Source organism: Styela clava, chromosome 7 (assembly GCF_964204865.1).
Source record: "Styela clava chromosome 7, kaStyClav1.hap1.2, whole genome shotgun sequence".
In the NCBI taxonomy this organism is placed as follows: Eukaryota; Metazoa; Chordata; class Ascidiacea; order Stolidobranchia; family Styelidae; genus Styela; species Styela clava.
Window position 1 is genome coordinate 14,576,026 of NC_135256.1, and position 13,198 is coordinate 14,589,223.

At 34.2% G+C, this 13,198-nt stretch overlaps 1 protein-coding gene across 1 annotated transcript; it reads left to right on the plus strand.

The window, feature by feature from the left end:
• Positions 1-862: 862 nt before the first annotated feature.
• LOC120327725 (peroxisomal targeting signal 1 receptor-like) lies at positions 863-12,486 on the plus strand. The gene is made up of 14 exons (XM_039394071.2): positions 863-1,046; positions 1,715-1,858; positions 2,807-2,926; positions 3,305-3,413; positions 3,767-3,956; positions 4,295-4,426; positions 4,881-4,982; positions 7,895-8,038; positions 8,718-8,788; positions 9,361-9,570; positions 9,867-10,008; positions 10,425-10,508; positions 10,969-11,066; positions 11,452-12,486. The coding sequence occupies exons 1-14, from the start codon at positions 923-925 to the stop codon at positions 11,693-11,695; spliced, it is 1,914 nt and encodes a 637-aa protein (XP_039250005.2). The 5' UTR covers positions 863-922; the 3' UTR covers positions 11,696-12,486.
• Positions 12,487-13,198: the final 712 nt, after the last annotated feature.

Sequence of the window (13,198 nt, forward strand, 5' to 3'; positions counted from 1 at the left end):
GTCCTTCTATATTAATTTAATTGTGTTCAGTGTAACTCGTTGTTGCGTCGATAGAGTCTACTGTAATATACTACTGTGGACATAATAATGTGAGATAAATTGCGTCAACAAAATGAAAGCGTTATTTCTCAAATTAACACGGTAATCCGCGGACATAAAAATGTGTGGTAAAGTGCCTGATAATATCGTGTTGTATGTAATTTGTATTTTCGCAAATTTGATAAATCTGAGCTGTTCTTGTAATATTGACACGGCTCTATCGCATTTCTTTCGGTTGTAATGCTTTTAAGACAACCGTTAGACAAATCCCTGCGACAGCAATAAAATTTCATTGAGTTAAATTTAGTTCAAAAAGTTGATGGAAGATACTTTACACATTAATTATTTTATATAAAAAGTTACGCTAGTTTCCCGCCGGTATTTTTACAATGAATAAAAAGTGCCTCGCTCGCACAATTGACAAAAAATAAATAAACAATATGTAATTTTAATCTTTCTTCATGAAACAAGACATTTGTCTTCCGCTATTTGTCATTACGGCTAAATAACACGTCACGCTACCGAAAATAATCGGCTATTTTAATAACAACATTAGCGCTGTGAAAATCGTCAATTGTGCGTTTTCACGGCGATTGTTGGTCTCGGATGGTTGGTCTTGATGTTTCTTCCATATCTATAATCGAGAGCAATTCCATAATCGAGAGCAATTCTGCCGTGTGGAATTTAGAAATCGCCTACGTTTTACTCCATCACCCTTCAAAAAGCACAAAGCTGTAATATCACTCTTCAATGAGCACAAAAACGAGACTTAACGCACCGCTGCGCACAATTCGAAGAAGGTTTGCTACTAGCTTCACAGTGGTCATTCATCGCAGTTCGAGTTTCTGAGTTGGCTCGCTGCGGAAGGCTTTTCCGAAGTAAAATGTCTGCGATTAAGGAACTGGTGGCAGGTGAATGTGGAGGGGCTAATCCTTTGATGAAAATAACTCAGCACGTTAACCAGGATTTATCGTTTCAGCATCGAGGACTGACTAACAGAGTAAATGGTAAGGGTCCTTGGTTTATTCATCCGTCTGTCAATTCTGCAATTGGTCAATCATTCTGTAGAGTGCAGGTTAGATTTATGCACCGTTGGGTGATCACATTCCTGCATTCAGATACTGTATTATAATTACCATACCAAAAGTCTGAAATCCCTTTTATCACCAGTAGCGATAACATCTACTAACATTAATATATGGTTCAACAATCAATCGTTTATAAGTATGTAGAAAACTGATACACAACAACCTGACAACATCATTTGGTGATATATTGATGATACAATCAATAATACAGGGTGTGACTTTATACGCTGATATGAGTGAATATGTATTTTCATACATAACAACTCCCATAACAATGCTCTAGACAAGCATTCTTGATACATCATGCAACAGTGACCATGCTGTTCTATGCTGAGAATGATGGTCATCCCGGATCCTCTACCCAATTTTCATACATTTTATATATGAATGAGATGTTGAAAATTGAGGCAGATTTCGTCAACTTGTTATGTCAACAATGGTTCAACAGTTTTACCATTAGGTCATGAAGTGTTTAAACAGCTGATGATAGTTCTTTATATCTTCACCCTAATAATCGTTTGAAGATTGTCTAGTTCAATAATATCAAAAATTTTTCTAACATTGTAATATTTGATGTGTTTTTTCAGGCCATGGAGCTCATCAACCTCTCGCGGAACAATATGCAAATGAGTTTCTTCAAGATCATCAAATGGTGGTCAAACATCCACAGACATTCGATATGGGACGACTGTTACATGAAGCACGTTTACTGGATTCCAGACCACCACAACGTAAAACATTTTACTCTGCCTTATACTATTGTGTGAAGTTTACTCATCTATTTATTGTACATATCGTCGATGTGCCGTACCTCTTTGTCCTGTGTATTGTACAAGAGTTTTAATTGTATATTCCATGTCTGTTGTCCTACTATAACGCAGCAGTCCTAAACTGCAGTTATACTTGTTGGGGTTCATGTCGCACATCTGTGTTTTTGGCCAGTAAGGTCTTGAACATGTATCCCGTCTTTGTTATACCGTTTAATTATTATGCATATACTGTTATATTTTTGAGACAAATAAACATACATACATACATACTATGTGCCAAGCTTTGGTTGAGCAATTATTACTTATCGATCTTAAGATCGGTAAGTATATTGATAGGTATTTGTCTGTATGTATGTATGTCTGTCTGTGTGTCTGTTAGATGCACGCGATATCTCACGAAAGCGAGATTGAATCTGCTCCAGATTTTGCATGTGCATTCATCTTATCTCGGACCAGATTCTAATTGATTTTGGGCGAATTATGTCGTATAATTAGCGAGTTATCAATCAATTATTGATTAAGTGATCTAGATTTTTGTAAAGCGAGAGAATTTTGAGACCCGCCGAGTGTGTGTGTGCGATGCGCAGTGCGCAAGTTACACGAGCGGATGAATCGAAACTGCAGTTTCTGTTTTGGGGGATCCCCTAACTATCGATCGATAAGTATTCGGTTTCCAACCGATATTCTCGTTGGTGTTTTTTATTGAAACCTACATACTCAGGTCTTGTTCACATTTTATTGAGTCAATGGGTATTGCTTGTGATTTGAAAATTATTGCATTGATGGATATGTAATGTTGTGCAGAGTTTTTGCTGTAAATGACTTTGTGATTAATGATTTGTCTAGATATAGCTTGAATTAGCTCATGGTATTTTTAAATCAAATAATAGCACGCTATTCAATCAACAGAAATTCAAATCTCAGTTACTGCACAACATTGGGAAAAAGATTTTCAAAGTTTTAGGCCTGCTCCATTTCGAGAAACTGGACGTGAAGAAGCTCTGTGGGCTGAAGAATTTTTGCGACATGGTGAATATAAATTTAAGTTATATGTTATTGTTTATCAGACATTTTCTTGTTGTTTGCTTCAATTTTCCTTATATTTTAGTAGGGTTAGATGTCTTGTGCTTTTCATTGTTTATGATGTGTTATTTCAAAAACATGAAGTCATATCATTAAGAACTTTAGAGAATTTAAATATTACCAGAGTCTGTGCCAGGATATTAGGAATAGAGTGTATATTTATAACTCAGTGGCTTAACAAGCTGAACAAAATTCTTTGTTCAATTGCTGACTTCATGTGATTTGTATTTGGTCGAAAATTCTGAACACATGTTGAACTTATCACATTATTCCCTGTTCATTGGTATGTTTCTCATAATTTTTGTCCATTTATCAACTTTTCAGAACAACATCAAGAAATACCTTTTTATAATAATTTGAATGGACCTAATATGATGGGTTATGAACCTGCCAGAATACGAGAAATAGATGATGTTACAAGTACTGAAGACTGGTGAGATATTATCTTATGATTGACTTAGATCTGACATGTATTATGCCTTGTGGTCCCTCACGGAGGCTTTTAGCACTGATAGCCATCCCCCTGTTTATCATTTTGCCCCTGACATGGTGGTCCCTCTCCAACTGCTCTGCGGCCCCATGGTAGGCCACGGGCCCCCGATTGAGAACCACTGTTTTATGTCCATGCATGAACTTTTAGGTACTGGTATGTATAATATTACCAGATAATGTTTGTTCCGTTCGAAATTCTTTTTTCATTCCAAACTGAATCCTAAAGTGATTTTTAGTTGGTATATATGACTTTTATCATAGTCTAATATCTTTCAACTGATGATGTTTTTCCAGGTCAAAGGAATTTGGCAGTGAAGTTCAAGAAAAGACAGAATTACAGAAAGCGGCAGATGAAATGGTCGAATCATTCTCGAAAGACAATAAAATATCAAATACCGAATTTTTTGATTTTGTTTCAAGTCTTGGTACAAAAGGTAAAGCAGATGATTGGACATCAGAATTTGTGGAAGAGAATGGAAGTCAGGTACATTTTAATTATTCATAAATGTATAAAAAATCATCACAAATTAGGAAATGATGCTGTTTTTTATCTGGTCATCACAAAGGTATGTTGTTAAGCATGTTATTCTTAAACATCTTCATTTAATTGTCATTTTTCATGACCACACTTTATGACTTTTAAAAACACCAAATCTTTTTTCTTTTCATCTGCTTTCTCTCTGAAACACTTTCTTTTATTGTTTATCAGGTTAGAGTCATCCAGATAATGATGTTTTATTTGACAGGAAGTTAATGATGTTCAGTTGTTCACTAGTTATGCCAATATTTTGAATACAATTTAAAATTTAAGTTACAATTCAGGCGAGCCATCAAACCAATCCACAATTGTCAAAAGCAGAAGAGTGGATAAATGAATATGAACAAATGGCATCACAAGATGGGGAATGGGCCGATGAATACTCAAAAGCAGCGAATGGATCTTTTACAACTCCTGTATGTTTTAAAAATTACTTTATGAGGCAAAGATTGCAATTCAATTTAGGAATTTAATTTGTATGTGATTCGACACTAAAAAATTATGCACATTAGAATTAAATTGTTGAAACAGTAATGTGTAGGAGAATCGGCGCTCCAGTAGTGTGTGTACCAATTTGGAGGTAACTACTTTTATTCGTCTACACCGAATTGTTTAGAGGGACTGAAATCTATGGGCGGGGTTATATTCACTTGACAGTCCCCGAACTCGTATTGGAACTGATATAAGGAAAATGGGAGTAAAATTATGGCCTAACCATAACCTAGTACACATACTACGGGAGTACCGGAAAATCATTGTATAGTCGTAAGGCTCCTATTGTCTTATATTTTCATTCAGCGTATGAAATGGTTGATGCATTGAATCTTTTTATCTAATTACATAAATAAAACATGTTATCCTAATTTTTAGGCTGACACAGGATTCTGGGATCGTTTACAGGAGGAATGGGATGATGCTTCAAAATCTGAGCAACATCCATGGTTGGATGATTTTTCTAAATTCCAGGACAAGGTTAGTACAAAACTGTATATATTTATGTCAGGGTTGTCCAAAACGAATCGAATATTCGAATGTATTCGAATATCAAAGTATTCGAATACCTTTTCGGCTGATTTTCGAATAATTCCGAATAGTAGCCACTTTTCGCCGTAAACGTGGTGTTTCGTTTTACGGGAATCTTTAAACGACTTTTTACGCTGTACGATGAAAAAGAATCGGCACTTTGATTGTTTATATTCTGTGCGACCGTACGTCGCATAGTGTTGCGACACATTTGCACGTTTGCGTTGGTGGACATTGCCGACATTCGTGTACGAGGCTTTTAATTTACAAATTCATTTCCATTACGTCGAAAAATTGAGAAAGTATGTTTATTTTATTTCTATGTGGCCAGCTTATTATTCGCATGAGTTTCTCAAGCATGATTTGTGTAACCTTATATTTGGGTCTTAGGGTCTGCCAATCATGATATTTAATCGCAGGCTGGTTATCGTTACTTTAAAGAGAAACAGCCACCAAGATAAAGTGATTTGTGACCCTTTCGTTTTGCCGATTCAGCAAAACACGACAGGGACAGGAAAAAACAGCTGTGAAATAACCCGTGGACGTACACTTATTTATCACATTCCAAAATTATTTCAACATTCCGGTTATTAGGTTGTCCAAAATGATTGCCGCTTTACAACTTAAATTTACAGCTCAATTGTTAAAAATAGTTAATTCAGTGAGTATGATTCTACCAAACTAACATGATCTGGTTCTAAACATATAAAATTATTAGCGATTTTTTCTACCCGTCTTATTGGAGGCCTATATGGAAAAACCCCTTTTTTGAGTGCTAAAAATAGACATCGTCCTATTTGCCATGTGGAATCATTAGTTGGAAAAACAAGTCGATTTATTAGAAAATAATTTCTGGCAAATAATTCTGATAACAATAGTTAAAAGTATCGATCCTTTACCAGGGTGATTTTTTGTTGCGCAAAATAATACAATCCATGACTGCATGGTACCGGCATTTAAAATGTCATGTAATTCTGTTCAACGTAACTCATGGTTGTATCGACAATCTGTGGACATAAAATGTGTGGTAAACTGACCGATATTAATAAATATTGATTCCTATTTTCATATTGATAAAATAATGAAAGTATTAATGCCAAATACAACGGGTATTTGTGGACATGAAATATGTGGTAAACAGCCCAATTATAATTAATTTCGGATTCGTGTTTACAAAATAATAAAACTAATAATTCTGAACTGCAACAGCGATCTGTGGCCTTCAAATGTGTGGTAAACTGCCCAATTTACCAACATTTGAGTTATGATAATAGAATTAAATTAACACGGTAAGGCATTTTAAATAGTGGTATCGGTCATGGATTCGAATATTTTGCGCAGCACAAAATCATCCTAGTAAAAAGTCCATACTTTTAAATGCAAACCAATGGCAACCATTATCCAAATAAGTTCCCAAGAGTGGGATAAAATATAAATTCTTTTTCCGACTTGTGAGTACGAAAATAAGAATCAAAACTAATTTTATTCGGCACAATATCACGGCAATCTGCGGACATAAATTGTGTGGCAAACTCGCGATTAATATTAATTTTTGATTCCTATTTTCGTATTTACAAAACACAACGGCGATCTTTAAACTTAGAATGTGTGGTAAACTACCCGATTATAAATAGTTTTTGATTCCTATTTTCATATTTATGAAATAATAAAAGTATTATTACTCAAACATACAACGGCGATCTGCGGACTCAAAATGTGTGGTAAAGTTCCCAAATATAATTAATTTTTGATTCGTATTTTTGTACTCAAGAAAAAATTGTCACAAGTCGGAAAAATACCTCATACTTTATCCCGCTTTTCGACAAATAATTTGGATAATGGTTGGTATGTAAAAGTATGGGCGTTTTACTAGGGTGATTTTGTGTTGCGCAAATATTCAAATCTATCATCGATACCACTATTGTCGTATTAATTTAATTCTGTTAACATGACTCATGGTATATAAAATATATACTGCAATAATCTGCAAATATGAAATGCCTGGTAATATAGATAGGTTGTAACTTGTAGATAGCAGTTATTCCATTGCTTATTGTATGGAAATTCCTACATACATTTAGATTAGCTTCAATTAGTGGATTTTATTTGCGAAGTATTCGAAATTTCATATTCGAAAAAAATAATTTCGAATGTATTCGAAATAGTGAACTATTCGGTATTGGCCATCCCTGATTTATGTTCAGATTTTTATCACAAGTCGCAATTATTTATGATTGTTTTATTTTGACAATCTAAATGACCATTAGAAGGTTCTATCAGATTTTATTACTATATAAATTGTGTTATTATTTTAAGTTGTATTTATTTGAAAAACCCTTCTAGGGCAGTGGTTCTCAAACCTTTTATGAGCCCCCTTTTCAGAATTCGTCAAGTCTCACCCCCCACCTCAACAATAACTAGCTAAAAATAAGCTGCAAATAATAGATAGTAAGGTGGAAGTAATATAGCATATAATAAAAATAACAACAAGCACGATAGCCAATGAAAAAATGTAAATTATCAAATTAAGTCGGCTAAGATCAAATCTAATAAATATTTTTATTATTAATTAGTCTCACGCTCCTTTAAAAATTGTCTATGCTTCCCTTTGTGGGGCACACCCCACTATTTGAGATCCACTGTTCTAGGGTATGTGTCAAGCAATTTACTTGTCTGTACATATGGCATGCTACATACTTTTTGAATCATTACTCACCTTTTATGTCTGATTTAATGATCAGGTGTAAAACCCTGGGTAACTGTGATCAATGCAATGATATATTAACTCAAAGAGTTCTATTTTTCATACTGTATGGTGCTTATTACTTTTTGTTGATATATTTATTTTCCTTTCCGTTCAGGAATATCAATTTAAGGAAGAGAATCCTTTAAAAGACATGCCGAATCCTTTTGATGAAGGCATGAAAAGGTTACGACTTGGAGATTTATCAAATGCTGTCCTTCTATTTGAAGCTGCAGTACAGAATGACCCTACTCATATGGAGGTATGTGAGATATAACAAACTTTGGTTTATTGATCTTACTTACTTGATCAAGGCATAGGAATAATATTTTGCGGACTACATTAATCCTCAGTTAAGTACTATGATAAACTCTTATTAGCACCGGTGAACTGCAAGCAGTAATAACAATAAACGCTCAGGAGAGAATATAAAGCCTATAAATAACAAATTTAAACATCATATATAATCATCTACTCTTTAATTTATATAGGATGTATTAAATGAGTTAAAAAACTTAAATAAACACAGATTAAAATAAAATAAACATCGTTATTAAGATATATTGAAAACTGCCTTTATAATCAAATTTGGATAGCTTTGTAAAACCCTGTACTATACCAACTGCGGGATAAGAATGGTAATTGTACTTTGAATGTGGGAAATGCATTGCAAAATTACTGCTGCGACAAGTTTGTTTTGCACAAAAAATGTAAACAAAGCGTTATGTCTATGTGATGATCTTCATTGATAAATGCATAGTCATGCAGTGTGAGACTGAACACTGAACAGTATAGCATAGTGATACTGCAGGTCACCTTTCTTAACATGTATGTTTCGTTTACATTTTGGCTATGATGATATGACACGCCTTCACTTTTTGTACCATCGAGAACTATGAAAGATAACCATTGAGTATTGTCTATGATTTATGTTTTTTCAGGCGTGGCAATACCTTGGTACAACACAAGCTCAAAATGAACAAGAACAGTCAGCAATAAGCGCCTTAACAAAGTAAATATTTGCTTGCATATAGTGCCCTACTTTACTAGTATTATGCAATAGTGCATGTCTGTGATGTCAGAATGTATGAATGGATGGAATATTTGAATGCATATAAATTTTATTCTGTATGACATTATGATCAATTGATATATGGCTTGATTGAATAATTGATTGTAAAATAACGGTAATCAAAAATACTATTATAGGAGGATTTGACTTTTGAGCAATATGGCGCTATGTTGGCAATATGTAAAAATATGCTATATCCATGCAATCTTTGAAATATTTGGGTCCTATAAATTTCTTGCAGTTCACACTTACCTATATTGAAGGTATTAAAAAAAAAGAAATAGATATCTTATGCATTTATAATGAGAGAACATTTAAATTCAAAAAAGGTTTAGAGTGACATTTTCTAAATTTGGTATTGGTTAAGTGAATTTAAATAAAGTTTATAATTATTGTCTTGTATAGTAATCATCAGTGATATTTTGAATTTTTTTTGTGTCACTATCACAGTTGTTACATTTACTATATCATTCCTATTTGTGTCAAATTATGTTTATATTTCATCATTTCAGGTGTATTTCTCTCGCTCCAAACAACACAGATGCATTACTAGCACTTGCTGTAAGTTTCACAAATGAATCTATGCAACAGCAAGCTTGTCAGACATTGAAACAATGGATGAAAGTTCATCCGAAATATCAACATTTACGAGGCGACGGTAGTGCAGGCACTGAATCAGATTTTCTTCAAAAATCATATTGGGTTAGCAGTGTTGCAAGCAGGTAAGTACTTATGTATTATTTACTGAGACAAACACTTAATTTTTTTTCAGTACAACGCTTATTCGTGCTTTTTAGTTTAAACAAGGCACTATACAAGCAGTCGCTGATATCTAATGATATGTAAGGAGCTTCATTTTTAGTTGGGAGGGACCGGAATTTTGTCGGTTTGGCATTTAAGTTGCATTTATGCACAACCAGTGGGCCATCACTCGATTGACATACCTATTTTCCGATTGTTTTAATAGGTTGCTGCAGTTATGCAATATCAAGCAATTTTATTTGTTTCTACTTTCCAGTGAATTATTCAGAGAAGTCCGAGACATATATATGAATGCAGCAAGAATGTCACCAGAGAATCCTGATCCAGATGTGCAATGTGGTTTAGGAGTTTTATTCAATCTGTGCAATGATTATGATAAAGCTGTGGACTGTTTTCAGGTTGGAAATAAATGTGTGATTTGTCTATATAGGTGAATCCAATTGAAAGGTGTATAAATTGTTGATTTTTACTACTCAACCATTTTGTGTATGTACTTCTCTCCCATATCTCATCTCATTGACCTGTGAAGCTGACATAGTTGGTCCAACGATTAAACCAATAGGGTCACTATCATACCAAGCATGTTCATCTCTACCAATTTTTTCTTCGCATGATTACATCCCACTATTATGTAAACTTCAATTGGATTAAATCTGTTTTTTTTTGTTTGGGTACTTATCCCTATGACATCATGTATGACACATTAATGCTGGTTGAAATTTGCCAAATGGAATTGGTTTAATCTATGCTTCAGTTACATAGTTTACTTCTACAATACAGTTTAACCTGTACTATTCTTCTTTTGGTGTTATAGGCTGCTTTATCTGTTCGACCTGATGATGCTTTATTGTGGAACAAACTTGGTGCAACTCTAGCTAATGGATCTAGATCTGAAGAGGTATTACTGCTTATATAACATTTTACTTTGATATCATCTCTCCTCCTTTAGTCTGCTATATATTTGCTGTTGTTTGGATCATTAAAATACTATTTGAAATGAGCAGAGGTTGTTAAGTTCCCCTTTGTTTGATAGCACTAGAGGAAATTATTTATTTGTTTAAATTTCATTCTGAGTTCACATAAGTTTAGCAGTGATATTTGAAAAATATAGTTCCTTGGGGTGTGATTATGCACCTGGCTCATCTTGGACTAAGTAAAACATAAATTTCCTTTAACTGTGACTTAAACAACCTTGGCTAATGCCTGGTGAGCTTCCTTGCCACGATCGAATAATCTAGAGTCCAGTTATATGTCATAAATCTAATCAGGAAACAAATTTCAGATCAACCTGTGGTGCTAACATCACAAGAGATTCCTTTTACTATCTTATTTCTGATTATGTTACTGTTGTTATTCAGGCGGTACAAGCATACAGGAGAGCATTAGAATTTAATCCAGGATTCATTAGGGCAAGATATAATTTGGGAATAAGCTGTGTCAACTTGAGTGCATACAGGTATGTTTCCCAGTTCATATTCTAATTTATACATTATTAATGTTTCAGTAATCTTGGTTCTGATCTGGTAAGTCAGATATATGCAACACTACAATCAGATCAGTATAGATCCAACAGATATTTATTTGGGAAAATTAGTATATGAATATTATGGAATTAATTTCCCTAAAATGATACGTCTTTCATGTTCATGCCCAATGGTTGATTGAATTGTGTTTCTGTTGCTGTATATTCGTCCTCGAGACTGAAACCAAATACAGACCAGCACATGGAAAACCTAGTTGCATCACATGATCACAATCTAAATGTTTGTGGCATGATTATTGCCTTATATTTGATACAAATAAAAGATGTAATAAAATATCATATGGATATATATACACAGAGAGGCAGCTGAACACTTCTTAACCGCCTTGAACATGCAAAAATCTGGTCGAGGACCCAACGGTGAAACAGGTGTGACATCTGATAATATTTGGTCAACATTACGAATGGCAACTTCTTTTATGCGTGATGATGAAGCTCACACAGCTGCAGATACAAGAGACATGCCAACATTAAATCGAATTTTCAATATACATGAGACACAACCAATCCTTCACGATATTGTGGAACCAACTCCTTCTTAGCCTCAGTGAGGCAGCAATAAGTATCGATTCCTTAGTTGGTCCCAATGTCACACAACAATTCTATTAATTTCAGTTGAACCATGTCTTCATTGCAATCGGTAAATATGATGTTTGAAATTTTAAGATGTTTCATCTTTTATGTGATAAGGTACAGATGGTAAGAATCAGTATGCAGATATACCTTTTCTTGGCTTGTTTACTTCATATTTTTAAGTGCCTTGTCTTCATTTCATAAACGGTTTGATTCATGGTAGACATAAAATTTTCTATGTTAGAGGCTATTTTTGTGGAAATATGACATTTAACCTTTTAATCATGTGTGAATTTAACATAGCTTCAGATTTTATTTATTGCAATCTTGTTGAAGGTTATTAAAATATGGTCATCCATGCTTTTATAATTTTCAAGATGTGACATCAATAGGCATAAGTAAAAATTTTGTTGCACTTCTCCAGAATCAAGTAATAATATAACTGTGCACAATATTCCAGTGTTAAAAAAGAATTTGTACTAAGCTTGTGTTTGAATCCAAGATTGTTTCATGGGATATGTAGGATATCTTGCTGGATTATATTGATATTTTCTATGCTGACTCGCAACGTATTTACTAATTTTGTTAGTTATACATAATCTGTGATGCTGCCGCAATTATACTTTTAATATTCTATATGAAACTCTATGGGATAAGCACCATGTAAATTTTGTTTGTTAAATTTTTATGTGTATGTCTGTCAAATATGATTATTTAAATTGCAAAGAATACATTCTGGGTGTAATTTGATATATCTAAACTCTCAAACTCAAGTATTGAAGTTGATAAAGTGATTGTCTTTAATCTGTGCCTAAGTGCTCAGCGTTTTTAGCATTAAGTGATGTAAGTTTTAATTAATGAACAAGTATTCGAGGTTTGAAAGTTCCTGTCGGAGGAGGATTGCCGTAGTTGTTTTGAGATGGATCTAGCGAACTAGATAGATACCTAATCATACTATTCGGTGGTGTCCAGATACTACCAAAACCGATAGCGTTTGTGAACAGGGCCTTCATTCAAGGCGCATCGTGCTAGGCGTCAAGGAACACGCTTGCCTCTCTGCGCGGGTTTGCAGGTTCGAATCCGTCGGGAACACTTGTGTTGGATTGCTCGCCGTCGTGGCTGGCTGTTCATGTGAACGCGGTCGGTTACAGTTTCACCAAAGCTGGTTTCACAAACCAAGAGTCGATACACGGGGATCTGAAAGAAATGATTACATGCACGGGAGAGGGTACGTACCCAACCACCATATGATCCAGTCGTCTTTTTCATATTGAAATAAATATGAAAATTCCATCCTAACGAGAACATTCTCGTTTGTATGTAGGAATGCATGACATGTCTCCCGAGACTGTTTTTGAGAGAAAAATCTATTCTGTACTTGACCATTACAAAATTGTAGGTGCTTTTTTTAGGGTGGCTTCGTCTTTAAACTGGTTTATATGTTTCATGCCATTATTTTGATTAAAAACATT